The sequence below is a fragment of the Coregonus lavaretus genome, assembly GCF_964263955.1.
Source record: "Coregonus lavaretus genome assembly, chromosome: 19".
NCBI lineage: Eukaryota > Metazoa > Chordata > Actinopteri > Salmoniformes > Salmonidae > Coregonus > Coregonus lavaretus.
The window spans coordinates 37,171,765-37,194,307 of record NC_140006.1 but is presented as its reverse complement, the minus strand read 5'-3'; the positions used below and the strand labels follow the sequence as shown (position 1 = coordinate 37,194,307).

General features: G+C 44.2%; 1 protein-coding gene across 1 annotated transcript in view; it reads right to left on the bottom strand.

Annotated features, from left to right (window-relative positions):
* Positions 1-21,467, bottom strand: part of LOC311146879 (small conductance calcium-activated potassium channel protein 2-like) — a gene marked incomplete at both ends in the record, with an annotated part of 44,027 nt that extends 22,560 nt beyond the window's left edge. The window contains 4 exons of the mRNA XM_084183495.1: positions 1,623-2,041; positions 2,684-2,779; positions 5,073-5,522; positions 20,307-21,467. Coding sequence (XP_084039621.1) covers positions 1,623-2,041; positions 2,684-2,779; positions 5,073-5,522; positions 20,307-21,467 — 2,126 coding nt within the window. The remainder of the gene's footprint in view (positions 1-1,622; positions 2,042-2,683; positions 2,780-5,072; positions 5,523-20,306) is intronic.
* Between the last annotated feature and the right edge of the window lie 1,076 nt (positions 21,468-22,543).

The window sequence follows — 22,543 nt, the reverse complement described above, 5'->3', positions numbered from 1 at the left end:
GACTTTTTGACTTACAGCCTTTTGTCATAACAAAGCCTTACAGGAGCTGACGTCAACCCATCCCACCTCCCTCAGCCCCTACACACTAAACAAGACAACTTAACTTCAAAGTAATTATAAACTTCTAATTGGTCTGAAAAAGTGTGCTCTTCCCTGCCTCCTCCTTTACTCTGAGATCTGTGAGAATCCCCACCGCCCCCTTGAGATAAAGCCTGATGTGAACGGGATCCTTGGGGCTGCTCAGCATTACCAAAACAAACCATTCAGCAAACAAACAATTAGACACTCATGAATTATGGAAAAGCTGCTAAAATAGCGTTAAAACAAGGAGTAGGGATTCGTGGAGTGATCGCTGAGCTAATTAATCCCCCTTTTTTTTTACTCAGGCAGTGGTGTGTGTGTGTGTATGTGGGGGGGGGGGGGGATACGACACATTACTGTGGGCTAGTGAGGATGAACAGAACACGACAACACAACTGGACACAGAGAACAGAATGCTGGAAGGAGGGAGAGAGAGAGAAGGGGAAGGAGAGAGAGAAGGGGGAAGGAGGGAGAGAGAGAAGTGGGGAAGGAGGGAAGAGAGAGAATTGGGGAAGGAGGGAGAGAAGGGGGAAGGAGGGCGAGAGAGGGAAGTGGGGGAAGGAGGGAGAGAAGGGGGAAGGAGGGAGGAGAGAGAGAAGGGGGGAAGGAGGGAGAGAGAGAAGTGGGGGAAGGAGGGAGAGAGAGAGAAGTGGGGGGAAGGAGGTAGAGAGAGAAGTGGGGGAAGGAGGGAGAGAGAAGTGGGTGAAGGAGAGAAATAGAGAAGTGGGGGAAGGAGGGAGAGAGAGAGAAGTGGGGAAGGAGAGAGAGAGAGAAGTGGGGGAAGGAGGGAGAGAGAAGTGGGTGAAGGAGAGAAATAGAGAAGTGGGGGAAGGAGGGAGAGAGAGAGAGAGAGAAGTGGGGGAAGGAGGGAGAGAGAGAAGTGGGGGAAGGGGGGAGAGAGAGAAGTGGGGGAAGGAGGGAGAGAGAAGTGGGTGAAGGAGAGAAATAGAGAAGTGGGGGAAGGAGGGAGAGAGAGAGAAGTGGGGAAGGAGAGAGAGAGATCTGGGGGAAGGAGGGAGAGAGAGAAGTGGGGGAAGGAGAGAGAGAGAGAGAATTGGGGGAAGGAGGGAGAGAAGGGGGGAAGGAGGGCGAGAGAGGGAAGTGGGGGAAGGGGGGAGAGAGAGAAGTGGGGGAAGGAGGGAGAGAGAGAAGTGGGGGAAGGAGGGAGAGAGAGAAGTGGGGAAGGGGGGAGAGAGAGAAGTGGGGGAAGGAGGGAGAGAGAGAAGTGGGGGAAGGAGGGGGAGAGAGAGAAGTGGGGGAAGGGGGGAGAGAGAGAGAAGTGGGGAAAGGAGGGAGAGAGAGAGAAGTGGGGGAAGGGGGGAGAGAGATTGAAGTGGGGGAAGGAGGGAGGGAGAGAGAGAGAGAGAGAGAGAGAGAGAGAGAGAGAGAGAGAGAGAGAGAGAGAGAGAGAGAGAGAGAGAGAGAGAGAGAGAGAGAGAAAGGGTGAGTGCCGACAAACACAGTGCACAGTGATGGGGGCGTGCGTTTTTGTGGCGAGTGGCTGGGTTTTTCCCTCTTTAGGGAACTCCCTAGCCGTTTACCTCTCGCAGACTCGCACCGTCCAGGCGGCGATGATCCACGAGGAGATGCTGAAGACCAGCAGCACGGTGCCGGGGCAGATGGTCATGAGCGTCTTCATGACGAAGCGCGTGTTGAAGTTGATCTTGTTGAGGGCGCCGATGCTGCGTGACGAGGCATCCGTGAAGAGCTTGCTGTGCAGCAGCATGACTCGGCCGATCAGGTAGAGGCGCAGGAACATGGGGATGGAGAGGATGATGTCCACGTCGGCGTTGGCCGTCGACGGAGTGTAGGTGAAGGCGATCCGCGCCGTCCACGTGAAGCGGTAATGGCCCGGGATGGGGTGGATGGCGCACACCAGCAGCTCCAGCACGATGAAGAAGATGCGTTCGTACGTCATGGCTATCCTCCAGTCGTCCGCCCCATTGTCCACCATAAACAGCTGCGGGAGAAGCAAAAAGTAGCTTAGTTATGCTTTATTTTACAGTCTTTATATACTTTTTACAGTAGTTATATACTTTATTTTACAGTAGTTATATACTTTATTTTACAGTCTTTATATACTTTATTTTACACTAGTTATTTACTTTATTTTACAGTCTTCATATACTATATTTTACAGTCCGTAATACATACTCTGCTGTTCTATCTCGCGTGCAATGATGTGCAATGATGAAAGAAAACTGTGTTCGTTGTTTGAAGTAATTTCTTTGTTGTTGTAATATTGCGAACGGACGTGGCAGTTTCACCGCTGTGGATTACAGCTTTAATAGATGCCACACTTTTTAAAGAGCCTTAAAATAAGTACCAGTTATTTCAGTAATTTTCTGTAAATATCATAATATAAATCAGCTGAATTAGGACTGTAAAATATCTAATATACCCAATTAAGTTGACCTGTTTAAATGTTGAATACTTTTTTAAAAAATCTACTATAATACTACTATTTATCAATAATAGGCATCATCACACTCAATAATCAAACTCAATGTTCAAGCAATTCAGGCAATCACCACACCGGCCCATAAATGACAACATAATGAAAAGGTATTTCCTGCCACATTGTTGCACTATTTCGACTCACCTGGATTTCCCGGGCATGGTACATTATTATAAGACCAAGCAATATAACAGTGGAAAGGCTGATAAGGCATTTCAGTGCAAATGAGTACGAAGATTCCTGTAGTGAGAGACAGACACATAAGAAATATAGTTTAGAGATACAGTAATATTGAGGAGAAATATAAATATATAAAATAAATTAAGAATATTTTTGACGATTACATAGCATGTACAGCCTATGTTGACTTTCAGAGGAGTGGTCATACCTTGGCTTCACCTCAGAACTGTAAATGTAAAAGCATTAATATAAACTGCGTAAGAAATCTTCAACTTAGATGTGTTTTATTTTTGTGAAATCATTTAGGCAGTCTTCATGGTGGACAAATACAAATATATTGTTGGCTGGAGTGAACAAGACCAAAATAAATCCATCTAACTTCTATCTTCCAAAAAGGTTTTCCTTTAGAGTGAATGTAGCTAGTAGTAGGGAGAGGAACACAGACAATGAAAACACCACATATTATTAGCTTAGAACCTAATGAGACAGCTGAGGAAAGGGGTTTGATCTAAAAACAACAGCATCACAGTGTTCTCTCAAAACATGACAGTAGCAGGAAGTAGAGGTCAAACATTGGCTCTAAACAGTATGCAAACTTTTAATTCATCATTCATCTAATAGTAGCCTGGATGCAGAAACGGAGCCGTTATGTTGTGCACCTTCTAGCATTAGCAGGAAGCGACCCACCGTGAGTGGTGGGAGTGATGAATTGATCGTTTGGATGCTAGAGCTGCAACGCCTATAAAGGGGTCATAGATCTTTGGAATAAGGACCTGCACTACTAGAGTTCCCTCTGTGGGTAAAAAGCGGTTTGATGAATCAGCTGTAATAGTGGTGGGAATAAAACATGTTATATAATGAATTGGGGGGGGGGGGGGGGGGGGGGGTTGTAATCCTGACAACAGCGACAAAAACAACAATAGGAATCATTCTTAAATAATCGTCACGGGCGATTGTAAAAGCTGCCCATTGCTCTGTTGTCAAGGCTGCGGACGACCAAGTCGTTGTAAATGGATGTTGATATGCTCTCTTGGGGTGGGTCAGTTCAATTTCAACTCAGGTCAACTCGACAATTAATCTAAATTTACTTTGAAAATTGGTTAATAGAAACCTCATAGACACATATCGGCAATATTGAATTTATCAATTCAAATTGGCTGGACTTAACCAAAACATTGCTGCTTAATCTTACTTTACCTCATGCAGTTGTAAAAAATCCAGCTACTACTTAGGCCTATCATGCTGGCTCGTTGCATTGACTATGTGGTGACGCTAGCCAACAGTGCAGTCTTGGAAACATTGGGGCCAAACCTTTCCTTAAGTGCACTGTGACAAATGTTCTGCACAGAAAGCACTGCCCAAATCCAAATTGATTGGTTGATGAAGCTAATGATAGGTCAGGGAGTCGTGACCAGGCCATGGCGACCCTGAAATTACAACAGCCTGCCGCCATGTTGGGTTGTCCTGACACTCCCACGCGCTGGGCAGAGATAATGTCAGACACTTTGAAGCAGCTCTCTCTATTGTGATTGGGCAGCGTCGTGTTTGGCTGCAGGGCAGGCTTCAAAGTGACTCTCAAAATACCAGCAGCAGCTTAGTGAAAACAGCCCTTTGCCCAAGCTCTGCCCTCTGATACTGCAGTAGTTGTCTATTCCAATACGAAATCAAACAATTCAAAAAGGCCATCCTCATAAATATGATGTTCAGGCAGGTTTTTGTTTGAATCGCAATAATTGTCATTCTACTTCCACAGATATCTCTGCAGTTCACTGTGTGTTCACCATGTTTAACATTACTTCATATCTAAACATAGTATACTCCGAGTCGTTATTCACGTCATAAACAAGTATGGGGGAAAACAACTGCCATTTGCCGTCTGTGCCCATTCAACATAGCCTAAATTTACGTAGTTATAACTTCAAAACTAAATCATTTTTGGTGGAGTTCTCATAGGATTACAATGTTGTTTTGATTATTGCTTGAACAGTTTCTAAGATTACATTTGGTTGTGATAGTTGCAAAAATCCTATTTTGAATGCAGCAGTTAGCTAGAATGCTAACGCTCATTGACATTTTACTGGTTGAATTTGAAGTGTTTAAGTATAATGCAGTTGATTTGCGACGATGACACAAACAATATATTAAAGCAGGACATTCATACAAGCCTTACAATTCAATTATAATCCAAAAGTAGTGTGAAATGGATTCATAAGCAACATGAGGCTTTTTTTGCTGGTGGTCTATGAGAACTCCCTCGTGTTTTCCCCCACAGTGGGGAAATTGTGTATAGCGACTCAGAGTATAGCAGTATTGGAGGTATTCAACAAACAAAAAGACCACCCACACTAATTACCTTGCCGTAAACTCCCCAGGACAGTTCAGTCTCAGTCACCATGACGACGATCCCGAACATTCCGAAGATGAGGGCGTAGTCACTGAGTCTCTTCCGCTTCTCAAAGAGTGCCCTCCGGTGGCCGAGCCTATAGCCGATGTCCTTGTTCTTCTTCACAGGAGCACCGTTTCCGTCCCTGACCAGGCTCTCGTTGGACGCCTTGCTGGGGTCCTCGCCGTTGCCCTTGGATATCACCACCTCCAGGCCGGAGCTGTGCAGCGTCTGGAGGGGCTGCGTCTCCGAGTCGAGCTCTGCTAGGTTGCGCCGCGAAGACGCCAGGCTGCCCAGTGGTCTCACTACGCCGCCATTGTACTTGCAGGTGTTCATGGCTATCTGAGGGAGTCGGCCGCTGCTCTCGGAGAGGGAGGGCTTGGATCCAGCATGGCTCAGCTTCTTCTGCTCAGTGGCTGCCTGGCAGACAAAAACACAAGCGGATGTTAGAGAAACAGACCACCAAATCGGTCTGGTGTCAGAGAATGGGAAACTACAGTATAGTCCTCCTTCTCTGAGGAGCACCTTTCCTTTATAACTTCAATTTGAGCAATGTCCCATGGGCCGGAGCCGGTCCACAAACCAGAAGCACGAACCAGAAACACTGCCCTGCACTAAATCAGTGCTTAGGGATGGCAATCTCTGTGTAGTGTGTTCTGCTGTACATTGCACGCATATCAGCTGTCCCTCAAGAAAAGCGCATCCAAATCTGCAGGGCAAAAGCACATGAATAATAAATGGAGATGGATGTATAAATAAAGCCATATAACTAATAGTGGACCCTACAGTGCAGAAAATGTCCTCTTTGCGCTGCACAAATTTTGTCATGAAAGATTAATGTGCTGCGTGACCTTGTTTTCTGTTAAAGAAACACTCTTTCCTGCAGAGCCCAGAGTTGGGGTGTCCAAAAGACTGAGTGACTGAGTGAGTGGTGCTTCTATAATCAGAGATGCAGGAAAAACTGAATCAAGAGTTTCTGCAAAGGGAAAACAAGGACATTCTTCAGCCAAAAATGCGTCTTCGTCTCCTCTCTGTATGTCAAAAACTGCATCTAAATTGAAGAGGGATCCTGCTCAGCCCAATCCCGTGTGGCTCAGTTGGTAAAGCATGGCATTTGCCACTCCAGGGTTGTGGGTTTGATTCCCATGGGGGACCTATAAGAGAAAGTATGAAAATGTATGCACTCACACTACTGTAAGTCGCTCTGGATAAGAGCGTCTGCTAAATGACTGAAATGTAAATCCTTGATCCAGAGTGTGATTATATTGCAGCGCTGGTTCAAGGAGAGGCGAGAATTAAATTAGGTGGGAAAGTAGAGGAATTGAGGAGTTACACGGACCTTGGAAGTGCAGAAGCGTATACAAATGGCAGTTGAGTGTGCATTCCAGCGGCATCTCCACAGCTCTTCTGGGAGTTCACTTAGATTATCATAATGGCTTGTAAAACTAATAGCGGGGGGTGTTTGACAACACTGCCTTTTCATTTGGCTTGAGTGAGCTCCCTAATGCCTCTAAATGTGTTCGGAAATAAACTCTGATTCCCATAATGGAAATGTACTACAGTAAGTCCGGCCCACTGACGCTATCTCCTGACACAGACCAGACCAGACTAAAGGTTAAGGATTAGAGGGAACCATAGTGTTCTAATCCCCTTTACTCTTTTAAAGAGCTTCATCATCAGAGCCATTAAGACCCCTCTATGAAACGTATTTCAGATAGTGGCGCATTCCTACTATAAAGGTTGCTTGAAAGACCTTAAACGTCATTAGATATTAGCACCTCTCCTTTTGCTTACAAAGGTGGGACAATTACAGTTCCCTAGCGACGGCTATTTGTCATCATTAATTTCCCCAATAAAATGACCATTCATGTGTTTTATTTCATGAAAATAAAACACAATGACAAAGTTTGCTTTGTTCAGTGATTAAATGACAATCGATCAAAGCAAATGGACATGACGTGACTGCCGTATCAGCCAAGGGAAGTAAACTAAAAGCAGCCATGACAGGTTATTCCAATAACATAATGAACAGGATTGATGGAGAGAGATGGAGAGAGATGGAAGAATGCGCTTCTCCCGTTGGCGTCGGTCTCCATTTCTGACCATTATGCTGCAGACTCTCTTGGTGGTTGAAAATATACCACTGACTGCTGACTGACTGACTGCTAGATGGGTGTGTCCATACCGTATAGGAGACAGCACAAGAGAAATACAAGAAGGTAAGATGGATGTACAGTAATACATAACCTTTTTCTTCAGGCAAATCTCACATGGATATCCCATAAGAGCTCACACTGTACCTTCCTCACAACTCATAACACATAATATACTAAATTTTTACATTTTAACTACTGATTCTCTATTGTGATGCATTTCATTTAGGTGAATTCCCATGCATTTCAGTTCATCGTATTTGACTTCCAAACAGAATAAACAAAAAAGTATGATGCATTTAATAATATCCACTTAAAACCACACTCTTTGCCATGCTGAGGGTGCTCTCTCCTGTTTCTCACCCCCGACGAAAAGTGTGCGTTCTAAATGGTACCCTATACCCTACACTATATAAGGAGTAGGGTGCCATTGGGACACAAAGTGTTCCGTGAGGGGCACAACAGGCCGCGGTTGACTTTGTCCGCTGATCCTCCTTCAGAAGGAGACATGGGATGGCTGTCTGTCCCGGCGAACGCTTCAATTTCATTCTGAATGGCAGACAGCATCCTGCCCGTATGAAATGGAGCCTCCTAATCAAATTGAAAAGCCACAGTGCAGAACAGTTTAGATGAAGCACTGCAACTCTCTGCCTCTCTGTCTCTCTGTGTCTCTCTCTCTCTCTGTGTCTCTCTCTCTCTCTCTCTCTCTCTCTCTCTCTCTCTCTCGCTCTCTCTCTCTCTCTCTCTCTCTCTCTCTCTCTCTCTCTCTCTCTCTCTCTCTCTCTCTCTCTCTCTCTCTCTCTCTCTCTCTCTGTCTCTGCTTGCTTGCTTGCTTGCTTTACTCATCCCTCTAAGAGTGCGTGCATGTGTGTGTGTCTTGGCCCAACTGGAAAATAGTGGGGAGGGAGAGAGGTGTGTGCCTGCCTGCTGTGTATTCGGACATGTGGCACATGTGTGGAGGGGGCCAACTCATACAGAGAAAATGAAGGGACACGAGGGAGGGTGGTGAGAGGGAAGGAAATAAAGAAAGAGAGGACCCCTGGGGACCTCCTCAGCCTGCCCCTGTTGAGATGGAGAGCTGTAGGCTATAGTTGACGGTTTGTCACGTTGTCATATTTCTGTGACAGGCTAGGGCAGGGCAGGGCTGTCCAACCCAACCAACAGCGCCAGCCAGGATCTCAGTACGTCTTACTAGTAAACATGTAAAACACCACCACCCATTCAGACTGTCTATGTGGCTTTGAAAATGTTCATACTTTTATAGACAGTATAACGACAACGTTTCAATGTAAACGGTGCGACCAATTGCTTCTAGAATCCTTGCTGTGTATTATACTGTACATACAGTATGCACAGTTAACAGCATAACCTCATGGTTTACTAATATATACTGAACAAAAATATAAACACAACATGTAAAGTATTGGTCCCATGTTTCATGAGCTGAAATAAAAAATCCCAGAAATGTTCCATACTCACAAAAAAACGTATTTCTCTCATAGTTTGTGCACAAATGTGTTTACATCCCCTGTTAGTGAGCATTTCTTCTTTGCCAAGATAATCCATCCACCTGACAGGTGTGGCATATCAAGAAGCTGATTAAACAGCATGATCATTACACAGGTGCACCTTGTGCTGGGGGCAATAAAAGGCCACTCTAAAATGTGTCGTTATGCCACAGATGTCTCAAGTTTTAAGGGAGCATGCAATTGGCATGCTGACTGCAGGAATGTCCACCAGAGATGTTGCCAGAGAATTGAATGTTCATTTCTCTACCATAAGTCATTTTAGAGAATTTTGCAGTACGTCCAACCGGCCTCACAACCACAGACCATGTGTAACCACATCAGCCCAGAACCTCCACATACGATTTCTTCACCTACGGGATCATCTGAGACCAGCCACCCAGACAGCTGATGAAACTGAGGAGTATTTCTGTCTGTAATAATACCCTTTTGTGGGGAAAAACTCATTCTGATTGTCTGGGCCTGGCTCCCAAGTGGGTGGGCCCATGGCTGCGCCCCTGCCCAGTCATGTGAAATCCGTAGATTAGGGCCTAATGAATTTATTTCAGTTGACTGATTTCCTTTATATGAACTGTAAAACAGTTGAAATTGTTGCATGTTGCGTTTATATTTTTGTTCAGCATATTTGTAATCTTTCTAAGAAAGTACAATCCTATGTACAACAGTCAGCGTGCATTTCCCAGAAGAAAAGACAACTCAGCAGGAGTTTTCCTCAGTGGAATCAGTATGGGTCGTCCTTTGAGCAACGCCTGTGGTTAAAATGACTGCAGTTTGATAACAGGCACAATTACAGGCTTCCCGAAGCGGCATTATCATCCCCCTCTTCTCCTCTGAGATGAAAATATAAATAAATTATGGCCAAAACAAGAAGGAAAAAAAACTACAGAGATGACAAGACAGGTATATTACCCGTGTTGGTCATTGTTAGGGCTAATAATGCACTAGGCGTTCAGAAGCATCACAATAGTGCACTGATTAGGACACACAAAGCTGTCCCCTCGAAAGGAGACACACACTCTTAGAAAAAAAGGTGCTATCTAGAACCTAAAAGGGTTCTTCGGCCGTCCCCATAAGAGAACCCTTTGAAGAACCTTTTTTGGATCCAGGTAGAACCCTTTTGGAACCCTTTTTTCTAAGAGTACTCTACGTAGAGTCTGAATAAGACTGTGATCAGAGCGTTCTAACTGAAGGTTGTAGGACTCTCTTGGGAGAAATATACAGTAGGACATCATTAGTAGCATGTCTTACTTTTTCAATTCCAGACAATTCAGAGAATGAATTGGAATTCAGTTCTCGGTTTCGGAAATTGTCCATAGATCTATGAGGTGTTCTCATGAAGTCATTAATTGAAATTTTACGCAATTACGGAATTTACTGGAATTTATCGTTGACTTGACTCCCTGAATGTGTTCAGCACATAAGTCGATGACAGAATGTAAATGTAAACATAGATAATGCTGGAACATACTACCCGGGTATTGTTAGTGCGTACTACCCGGGTATTAGTAGCTGTGCATACTAATACCCGGGTATTAGTTGTGCGTGCTGCCCCAGTATTAGTAGGGCGGACTACCCGGGTATTAGTCGTGCATACTGACCCGCTCTTAGTCGTGCGTACTTCCCCGGTATTAGCAATGCGTACTACCCGGGTATTAGTTGTGCGTGCTACCCGAGTATTAGTAGTGCGTGCTACCCAGGTATTAGAAGTTGTGCCTACTAATACCTGGGTGGTAGTCGTGCAAACTACCCGGGTATTAGTCATACGTGCTACCCGGGTATTAGTTGTTTGTACTACCCGGGTATTATCTGTGCATATTAGTCGTGCGTGCTAATACCCAGGTATTAGTCATGTATATTACCCAGGTATTAGTCATATGTTTTACCCGGGTATTAGTCGTGCATGCTACTCCAGTATTAGTCGTGCATGCTACCCTGGTATTAGTCGTGCATGCTACCATGTTATTAGTTGTTTGTGCTACCCCGGTATTAGTTGTGCGTGCTATCCGGGTATTGGTCATGCGCGATAATACCTGGGTATTAGTTGTGCGTGCTACCCCAGTATTAGTTGTTTGTGCTACCCCGGTATTAGTTGTGCGTGCTATCCGGGTATTGGTCGTGCGTGCTAATACCTGGGTATTGGTCGTGCAAGCGACCCGGGTATTGGTCGTGCGAGCTACCCGGGTATTGGTTGTGTGAGCTACCCCGGTATTAGTTGTGCGTACTACCAGGGTATTAGTCATGCGTACTACCAGAGTATTAGTTGTGCGTACTACCAGGGTATTAGTCGTGCGTACTACCAGGGTATTAGTCGTGCGTACTACCAGGGTATTAGTTGTGCGTACTACCAGGGTATTAGTTGTGCATACTACCAGGGTATTAGTTGTGCGTACTACCAGGGTATTAGTTGTGCATACTACCAGGGTATTAGTTGTGCGTACTACCAGGGTATTAGTCGTGCGTACTACCAGGGTATTAGTAGTGCGTACTACCAAGGTATTAGTCGTGCGCACTACCAGGGTATTAGTACATAATGCTTCACAGCTTTAGACTGGCTGGCAGAATTTGCAATGGTCCTCACAAAATGTGGAATTTTAATGTGACAGAATGTGACAAAAATATAACAAATCCTTACTTTTCTCACCAAACTAAACATTGATGTGTGACTCCAATCCTAGTCTAATTTTGTCTAGCTGTTGAATATGTAAATGCAACAGAGCAGCATTCCAAAGCTCTGCTTATCCTCTCTGGCGTGTTCCTCTTTGCTATTGGCCCATTCCCCTCCATAGAATCCAATTACCGCTTGATTGATGCTTGATTGATGTAGATATATTCTAGATTAGGTGGAATACCCTACTAATACACACACACAGACACACACATGCACGCTAACAGTCTCTCCCTGTGTGTCCCTCTATTTTCGCAGTATGAGTCGGCCCCCCTCCACACACACATTTCTGAATACACACATTCAAGGAAAAGGCCCTCACATGCTTGTGCAGACACACGCGCGTACACAGGCACGCACACACACTTTAAACCAGTAAAGGCCTCTCTGCTTTCAAATGTACAACATTTACCGACTCAGTAGACTACATCATACCATTATGCAGCCTTTCCCCCTCATGACTATTTGACATCATAGGGCCAAACAGTCATAAATTCTACTCTGAGGTTATTAAAACAGGCAATAAATACCCTTTCATTGGTGCAGTCAGTGCTGGACTTGGGCAGGAGCTCACCGGAGCTGAGTACTGGCACCTCAAATGTTCTACTGCTTGAGCTCCTGTTCCTCTTATAGAATATTAGCTCAACAGTATATAAAACAGTACCAGAACCTATTTCAGTCCAAGTCAAGCACTGGGTGCAATCACACGACTTTGTCTCACAGCGCTGAACTTACTGTCTCAGAACGCAACTCCACTAAATTCCTACAGAGGCCAAAACATCAATAGCATAGAATGGATCAATACCATAACAACCTATAGCATAGGATGGATCAATACCATAACAACCTATAGCATAGGATGGATCAATACCATAACAAACTCAGTAAAGATTGACTGGAGGACTCTGTGGATACGTCCAGCCTTAGCCTTAGATAGAGAGAGAGAGAGAGAGAGAGAGAGAGAGAGAGAGAGAGAGAAAGAGAGAGAGAGAGCAATGCATTAACATGGAGATTAGACCCAGGTTGTACTAAGCGTTTCACACCTGTTTTATTCCTTCTCATAACATTAGTTCTCCTTAGAGTCCAGAAGGAAAATTACAGAAACACACAAGATGACACCAAGATATCTGTCCTCCAGGTCTATTCTAAGAGAAAGCCCTGACGATATGTGACGTAACGTGGCTCTGACTCCGGCAGCACCCTTTCCCACTAGAAACTAATTGATTTTCCTTATCTGCTTTAGAACCCTCTTTTTCTGCTAAATGAAACAGAAGCCATTTGGAATAGCAGCACATTTGTATTCACCCGCCCACCCGCTGCCCAGACACTTACAGTCAGTACACTAACACACTATACTACTCGCGCAACCTGTGTTGTTTTGAGGTTGGGAGGCCCAAATATAAAATCCCTATATTCTCCATAGGATTCTCCCAATGACCGGCTATTACGTCCGACATGATACAAGTTCTGGGAATTAAGCTCACAGCCCCCAGATACAGTTTGCTTCTATTATGTGTTTTTATTGTAATAACATTAAGTGCTGCTGTTTTTAATGCCCTCGGGATCCTTTACTGTAGAGAAATAAATGGGATTGAGGCGGTTAGAAAACTGACACCCCCGGAACTGGCCATGAACGGGTTAAAAAGAAGCTGGCACAGTGACAAAAGGACTAGTGAGGGAGTCCATTAAAGGGGTTAAGTATCAGACGGCCGTAATGGAGGGCTGTGCGCAGTTGTATCCCACTGGGCACACACTGGTTGAATCAACGTTGTTTCCACGCCATTTCAACTAAATCACGTTGAACCAACGTGGAATAGACGTTGAATTGACGTCTGTGCGCAGTGAGATGTACCACAGAGCCACAGGATGGAACCACAATGGGGCTTTCGCTAGAAACACAGAGAGCGAGGTTCCATATTATTTTCATCTATATTTGTTTTAGTGTTGCACAACACAACAAGGCCTTAGCAATGGAAAGGTCTATAGCCACACTGACTGCTCACAATGATAATCAAACTACATAGCGACCACTTAGCGATGAACATCATCATTATCATCATGTGTGTTCAAACCAACATATCGAACTACATAGCTATGAACATTGTGTGTGTATGTGTGTGTGTGTGTGTGTGTGTGTGTTCACAATAACAACATATATCAAACCACATAGCTATGAATATCACCATGAGGAATCATGTTGGATATCCCTCCTCTTTGTGACATCATGCCCAGAGATGCATATGGAGGTTGTTGTTAAGACTCGGAGGGAGAATCTTCCCAAAGACAAATGAAATGCATCCCAGTATCATTGTGGAGGAAACAGGTGTTTCAACAGACTGTGGGGAGCAATTGAGTCCATATGCCCTTTACGCTTTTAAGGGAAGATCGTGGCATGGAGATTGTACTAGTATGCTAACACCCAGGGGCATCATACACCCATTATGTTAGAGGGGGCACGAAGTATGTGAGGATGGAAACAGCTTTTCCTGCAATCTAGAGCCATAATCATTATGCCTAATTCTATGTCAAAAATATGTATATTTTTTCTGCGTAGTTTATCTATGCATACCTCTTTACCTGTTCAATTGTAATTTTAATTGATGGTGCACATTGGTTCTTTAAGAACTTTTATGCCTTAGGAGTTTAGTACAACTGACACACTGGTATATAGTATCATAACCCAAGAATTAAAGCAAATTAGTATTTTCTAAAGTCTAGCAACTTTGCCAGTAGGCATGCCAGCTAAGATAGTTAAACAAGCTACTCTAAATTGATTGATAACCTGAATATGCTTGGTCGCTAGTTATGAGGTTGGGAACCTATTTAGCTGGCTAGCTAAAGCCAACTTCATAAAATTGCTAAGTGTTTTATTTATTCATCAAGAAGGAATCAATAGGCTACATAGCTTTGATCAAATTCATTTACTAACATACCTTCTGTGAGTCCTGCCCATCACCGACAGCTAAAATCAAATCAAACGCTGTGTGTAACTCAACACTTTCTCCCTCCTCCACTGATGATACCAAAGATTTTTATAACTAAGATAGACCACAGCCTGTCGTTTCCAATGGGAGCAAATTAGTCATAGTGGGCAGAACAAGCAAGTAGGTAGGCAGAGCCAAGCACGAGCTAGCGAGATCCTATTGGCGCGTTCTAGCATACATATGCATATTTCCGTTAGGGAACACCTACTCTGTGAAGTGCGCGTGTGCAATAACTCAATTCGCCTTTTGCAATGCAATTTTTTACAACTTTAGCAAAGGGTAAAGCCTACAAAACTTTGTCCACTATTTTTTACAACTTTAGCAAAGGGTAAAGCCTACAAAACTTTGTCCACTCGTAACAAATTCTAGTTTTGGGAACAGAAAACTGTATTGAGATCAAATGTTTCATTGATGAGAACATTTGCAGAATGTCGGGCAAAATCCATCTCGTTCCATCTTCTCTCACTGCCGGCCACTGGGCTTCCTCTCACTACCATATTTGGTAGTGAGTGGAAACGCCAAGCGGATGCTTCACATTTATACGTCATGTGAAATATCTGTCTCATCGTTCTATCTTTGACGATACCGTCTGCGCGCACTAGAGTATCTAGTGTCCTACCTAGCATATCTTTGCTCTGTGGTGCACCTTGGAAGGAACCACTTACTAGGGAGAATAGGGGTGGGTACACTTTGCCTGGTCCAGTCAATGTGCCCATTCCGCAAAATACAGCTCAGATCTTTTTATAAATCATGATGATAAAAAGTGGGCTTAAAAATGAAGTTCAGTAATTAATTCAATAAAAAAACAGGACAAATCTGCTAACACCCTCCCACTCACTCACTCACTCACTCACTCACTCACTCACTCACTCACTCACACACACATAAGTAGCCTACACACTCTCTCTGTATTTCTATATCTCGCATGCACACACGCACACACAGATGCATTCAAACACAATTATACACATAGCATATGCCATTTAGCAGACGCTTTTATCCAAAGCGACTTAAAGTAATGCGTGCATCCATTGTTTACATATGGGTGGTCCCGATAATCGAACCCACTATCCTGGCATTGCAAAAGCCATGCTCTATCCAATTCAATGAGAGTTATCCTAAACAGATACAGGCACTAAGGCAGTGAGATCAAACTGTACTGCAATGCTTCAATCAACTGAGACTGTGGATCAACAGAGTCCAATTCAAATGATGTGCAAGTAAGAACAACAGTTTCAACACTATGCAAACACTGGTGATACTCATTACAATGGCATGTATTGTACATTTGTCCTATGATGGCTACACAAATATGTAACTATTCTGAATACTTCTCCTTGCTTTTTATAAATTCAAATAAATGCCACACCATGTCCAGTCTGTATAATAACTAAGTCCATAAGTCTATGGTAGAAACAGCTAATAGAAATATTTCGGTGTGAAAAGGGTTTAAATTCAGCCACAGAGACTGGATATCCTCCCACTGTGTCACGCCCTGGCTCTGGGGACTATTATATGTTGAGCCAGGGTGTGTAGGTTTCATTGTTTAGTTTTCTAGGTTTGTGTTCTAGTTTGTGTATATCTATGTTGGCCAGGGTGGTTCCCAATTAGAGGCAGCTGTAGCTTGTTGTCTCTGATTTGGGACCATACTTAGGCAGCCTGTTTGGCACTGTTATTTTGTGGGATCTTGTTCCGGAAGGTTTGTGTTCAACCCAGGACTTCATGTATCGTTTGTTTTGTTGTTTTGGTTCGTGTTGTACATTTAATAAAGTATGTACGCATATCACGCTGCGCCTTGGTCCGCTTTTCATAACGATCGTGACACACTGTCACACATCTCTGTGGAAATGTAACAAACTCATATTCGTGTCCTTTGTAAACAGTGGTTCAAGGCGGTTTCTGAACATGAAAACTCCTCTTTCGGCTCGACTGCACCTTTTGTTTTGCACGAAATATGTATTCATCTGCCCAAGGGTTTTTGGTGAGGTTTACAACAGCAGCGTTATGTTTGATACAGAAGACAATTAAGTGGTCTCCAGTCAAATCCAAACCGTAGGGCACCAGGACCTTAGCCGGGGTTAAGACTTCAAACTAAAGGGGTGGAATACAGTGCCTGGGTAACCACACAATGGCAACACGCTACAGTACACATGCACTAACTGGGCTAAATGTAATTCACAATGGCAACACGCTACAGTACACATGCACTAACTGGGCTAAATGTAATTCACAATGGCAACACGCTACAGTACACATGCACTAACTGGGCTAAATGTAATTCACAATGGCAACACGCTACAGTACACATGCACTAACTGGGCTAAATGTAATTCACAATGGCAACACGCTACAGTACACATGCACTAACTGGGCTAAATGTAATTCACAATGGTGAGAGATGCTTTCAGACACGCATATTTTAGTGCAGTCAGGGAACCGTGAGTTGATTTAGTGTAAGAGGCACAGTAGTATGAAATGAGACATACAGTATCCTATCTCTGCTGTAAGGGCTATCTCATTCAATCTTATAGTGTATTACATGCATTACAGGGAATTGCAATTTGCTGTAATATGAACTAGTGTTACAATAATTTTTCAGAAACACCTGCCAACTGGTATGGTTCCATTATGGCAGATGTAATGAAACACATCCCACTGATAACAAGTTTTTCCAGTCTCTATCTCATGATGAATGATCAATATCAAATTGCAGTGCCATTATTCATACTCTCCAGGTTCCTGTCCTCTGATCATGGCCCTAACACAGGACGTAGGCAAGATCAATTACATAATTAGACACCAAGCATATGCATGGCTGTGATACATTATGTGGTTGACTTAACTTGGCTACGATTGCACAAAAATTACCATATAAATGAACCTGGGTCATTTGTTACGCAATGTGCTATGGCGATTGTGTGGACACAGTAAAAAATGTAAATACAAAATAGAAACTAAACTAAAGAATAATGTCAGGTTACAACATGCATTAAAAACAGGAAACAAGAATCAGAGGTCAAATATACACGAGACAAGCAGCAGAGGTCAAATATACACGAGACAAGCAGCAGAGGTCAAATATACACGAGACAAGCAGCAGAGGTCAAATATACATGGGACAAGCAGCAGAGGTCAAATATACATGAGACAAATTGCACTTGGATAACCAGAGCAAAAACATTTTGCATATAGAGCGATGGCGGCCTACGGCAGTACTGCTCTGGGCTATTGACGAAACCCCCCACTCTTTGTATCTAACTGGACTCTGCACGTAATTCAATACACCTCTCCTTGTGCAAAATCACTCAGATGAAACGCAACAGAGCTGTGAACTGTTCAAGTGGAGAGGATAGGAAGCCATCTCCTATTAGGACCGTAGCAGCCGCCCAGTGTGTGTGTGTGTGTGCAATATGAGTGTACAATGTGTGTACAATGTATGTCAAACCTTGGAGGGCATTTTTCCCTTCATTCTCTGTACGCAGGCAATGCCTTAGAGAGGTCTAGATATACAATGCCAGGTTTTCCTCACCATAGCAACAAACATGGAAACACAAATCTATTTCAGTGAGCGAGCGTAGAGTAGCAGCACTTAAATGCAGAACAAAAAAATGGGAAAAACCCCAATAAATTATTGAAGGCCTTTAGGTTAGTACTCACTCCCTCCTTCATGCCGGACACACAGGAAAATGGTTTCCCATACACCTCCCCAATACAATGTGAATGTGTTATCAGAGATCGTGCCATTCACTCCCAGCATACAGGATGTGGCCGGGTTCCACCCCTGTTAATGAATGGGGGTGACGCTCGTTCATTGGTGTGTGTTTACTTTCAAGGTGTTGGCTGCACTGAGCTTGAGGACGGGAAGATAACCAGTGGAAACATGCACAACACTGCACGCCTAATGGAGCTAAAACAAAGGGCCTTGTACAAGAGGCCTGATGGTGAACGATAGAGAAAGTGAAATCAACAAATACGTTTCTTCTAGCAAAGGTTGGAGCCTTAACAGCACCACTAATCATAACAAAACAGGGGATCTGTCGACATCGCAGGCTCTTGACTCACACCATTGCATTAACCTAAGTCTAATCACATACCCAACATAAATACCGCACTAATAGTGATAGACTTGATTAGACTACTCTTGGAAAACAACCAGTCTTGATAAGCCTCTGTTATTTAGAAAATAACACATAAAAAAACTGAGCAAAAAGGCCAACAGAAGGTGCAAACACAGCAACACAGCCTCAATATAAATCCAAGCATTATGTCACACAGTATCAGGTAGATGGCAGTGGCACAGTGATATATACCGTATTGACCTCTTAAAGCTCATATGGGGTGATTATGATTGTGTCCTACTACAGTTTGGCAGGAGAAGTACAAAGGCTTTACTGTAACAGCTTTCTCCTCCGTCTCTCCATCCATCCTGCTGATGACACACGTGACCCCATCTTCCCTTTAGAGGTATATAGGCTTGCAACATGAGCCAGTCGGCAGCCGGAGCCACTGTCCTGTCCAAGGGCACACCTCTATACCAGTAAGTGGAAATAATTAAAGAGTGCTTACATGAGGCTCACAATGGGACCAGCAAGGTACCTTTCAAAACACCAATGTTATTGAGGCTGGACACAATATCAGACTGCCATCAATATGGAGCAGCTATTGAGTTACAGGATACTGTAATTGTATACACTTTATCAGTCTCGCGCTGTCACAATTGTTTTGTTTAAGGGATTTCAAAACGGGGGAGCCAGCCTCATTAAGGGCAAGTCAATAAGATAGAAGCAGGAAGCTTGAGGGAAACATGAATAGATAAGTATATGAGTCTATCAGAATACTTGCAGTAGTTGTTCACGTCTGATAGACTATACAAGCTTTTAATATGATTGTATAATGTAGGTAATTCAAAGATTGTTAAAATCATTTTGGTTCTGGTCATTTTGTGATGAGCGAGGGTGCATGCATAATATGAAAATGCATAGTTTATAGTTTAATGTAAAAGCTATATAAATTCACAAGAAGGACCTTTTTTATGATTTAAGGACATAGATTAAATAAAACAATTATATTACTTACAATAGCACAATCTCTGATGCAAATATATTTCAGCATTTATTTTCCCCCCTGAATTTACTGTTAGGCTACATGTCTGTTATGTCATGGGTTGGCTTTTGCACAGTATGTGTATCCAAACCTTTCATTAGTTTGTACATTGCAGTACAAAGCATCCAATGAAAAACGGGACTATGATAAGGTGCTTAAACACAAAACGTGTTGTCATAACTTTGGCACTATGCCAAACCGTGTAACCAGAGAGAGAAGCCTACTGTGAAGATGCAACAGACAGTTCTCTCCAGCTGCTGGATAACAGATTACATTTTTTCAACACGCAAAAAAAAAGACTCGCTGTTCCTGCAACATGGAACAGGTGTGTGTGTGTGTGTGTATATATGTGTGTGTGTGTGTGTGTGTGTGTGTGTGTGTGTGTGTGTGTGTGTGTGTGTGTGTGTGTGTGTGTGTGTGTGTGTGTGTGTGTGTGTGTGTGTGTGTGTGTGTGTGTGTGTGTGTGTGTGCGCGTGTGTGTGTGTGTGCTTGCGTTGTTCGTGCGGGGGTGTCATAGGTTATATGAGGGATTTGTGAAGAAGCAGTAGAACAGTTACATAGATCCTTACCAACCTTACCTGTGAAACACATACCTACTGTATCCATCCATACAAATAACCCACATACAGCGCTGTTATATAAACTAAAATAAACATGTGGCAGGCGTGGCCATGGAATAGAAACGTTATAGGCTAAAGTCAATTTACAGGTTACAGCTTTCTCAGACCCTAATTATTACATCTCAACGGTGCATGAGCAAATTAGAAATGTACCTGATGATGCTCGATTAGTATCCGCTCTTCTCCCTTATGCGGGCTCTCGGGCCACAGGTGATAGCTGGAGCCGTAGTTAGGGCTGCTCTTGCTGCTGCTGCCAGTCGCAGACGAGTTCTCCCCGTACGGCTGCGTTGGTGGGCTTACACGGGAGTCACAGCAATGGTGCTGCGGCAGGTTGGCTTGGTTCGTCCTCCCCGGCTTATTGCAGTCTTGGTCACAGTGCTGCGGACGCTGGGGACATAGCCCCAGTGCGTCTTGCTGCTGCTGATGCTGTTGCAGCAGTGATGCCTGGTTATTCCTACATAGCTCTCCTGAGCCGTTGGCGCAGTAGTTGATAGGCAAGCTGCTCCCCACCAGTAGCTGTTGTTGAGCTCGCAATAGTGGGAGTTGCTGTAGCTGCTGCAGGTCCTGAGTCTGGGATTCGTATGCTCGCTGATTAGCCTCGATTGACTCACATACATTTACAGTGCGCCCTTTCTGCGAGTTTGCTCGGATTGTTTCAGGGGAGGGGTCCCTGTGTCGGAGTCTTTGACTGTGTTGCTGCAACAACTGCTTCTGGTCTCGGAGCCGTCCTCCTCCTCCCCTGCAGTGTTCCACGATGCTCGCCTGTTGGTAATTGGCACTGCTTTGTAAATGTTCCCCGCGATTAGATTCCTGCAAAAACAGCAAAGAGGACGACGTTGGCGGCGGCGGCAAAGATGGGGAGGGCTGCGGCGGGTGAGTGAGGGGCTGGCGCTGGTGAGAAAGGTTCGCCTTCTCGGAAAAACTGCAGTGGCAGCTCTGAATAACAGGCTGTTCTGACTGCGGCTGCGAGCCGACTGCGGCCCAAAGGTTCTGCTTCAGGTGCACTGGCTGCCCTTCGGGTTCACAGACCCGGTTTGACGGTCGTTGGGCGATGTCGTAGCTTGTCAGAGGTGGGGGTTCGCGGTGCTGCGGCTGACAGGCATGGATACCTCTCGGAGAGGGCTGGCTCAGACAAGGCAGTTCGTGGTGGTTCTGGTAGTGTGAGGTGGTAGTTGAACGCTCTCTGAAAGACGGAGGAGGGGGCGGCAGACTGAAAACTGGAGAGACTGGGTTTGGGTCTCGGCTCTGCGCGCTGCCTTGCTCTTCGTCCGGGATTTGGTGCTGATAGACAGCTCCCGCGTATCGATGCCGCATCCCCTTAAAAGCCGAGTCTTGCTGTGGTTGCTCGTTTGCCTTGTATAGCTCCGACACCCGTTCATTGCGATCAGTCCCAGCAGAATAGAGCCGACTCGTCTCATTGGTAGGTTTGACCAGGACCTGCCTTAAAACGCCACCTTACGGACAAACCACTGCCTTCGTTAGAATATTGGTAACCATATGCACACATGTTAGTGGATATTCTTAACGAAAACAATGCGCGCAATGGATTTCTCATATTTGATGTGATTACCAAATAGGGATTAAAGGGATCTACACAGTATAAGGCCAATAATTTATAAACGCAATGGATCTTGACTATCGACTTTCCACTGTTGCCACAACAACCATGCAGAATATCACTTCCTCTCCAACTGAATCTGCTTTTGCAGTCTCTACCAAATGTGCCCCTTAAATATCGTACCATTACTACTTACTCAGTTGTATCACTACGATAGTTTATAGGTCTATAATACGAGTTTTATATCAACCCTTACATTCAACCATTCAACATAAGCATGAAATGAAAGGCCTAATTGAAAAATAATAGCCTATAATAAAACCTATGACACCTAACCCGACTTTACGCACCATTATCTTTATTCACACTTGGTCCATATCGTCCATTCGAGAAATTGTTTTAAATAATCGTCAAAAATCCTCCTTTGTTATAATTCTTGAGACTTGCAGGTCAGTGGTTACTATTTAATCAAGACTAGACATGGTTTTGGATTACCAGGCAGAAAAATTCGGCATGATCTAGCACGCACAGCCTGCATAGTCGAGCACAACAAAATGTGTAACCAGAGGTGGTCACAACGCCTATATAAAACACTGTAGATGCTGTCGTATTGCGTTACACACAAAGCATACTGATATAAAAGCATGTTGTTGTCTGGCAATATGGTAGGATGTGTTGTGTATGCCATTATGAGACAACCTGCTGACAGATCCGAGGGAGGGAAAGAGCGAGAGCGAGGGAGAGAGAGGCGGGGCAGAGACAGGGGGAGTGCTGTCCAGGGTCCTGAGAGTTAGCTATGAGCGAGCGACAAAAATAGACATTGTCAACTAAC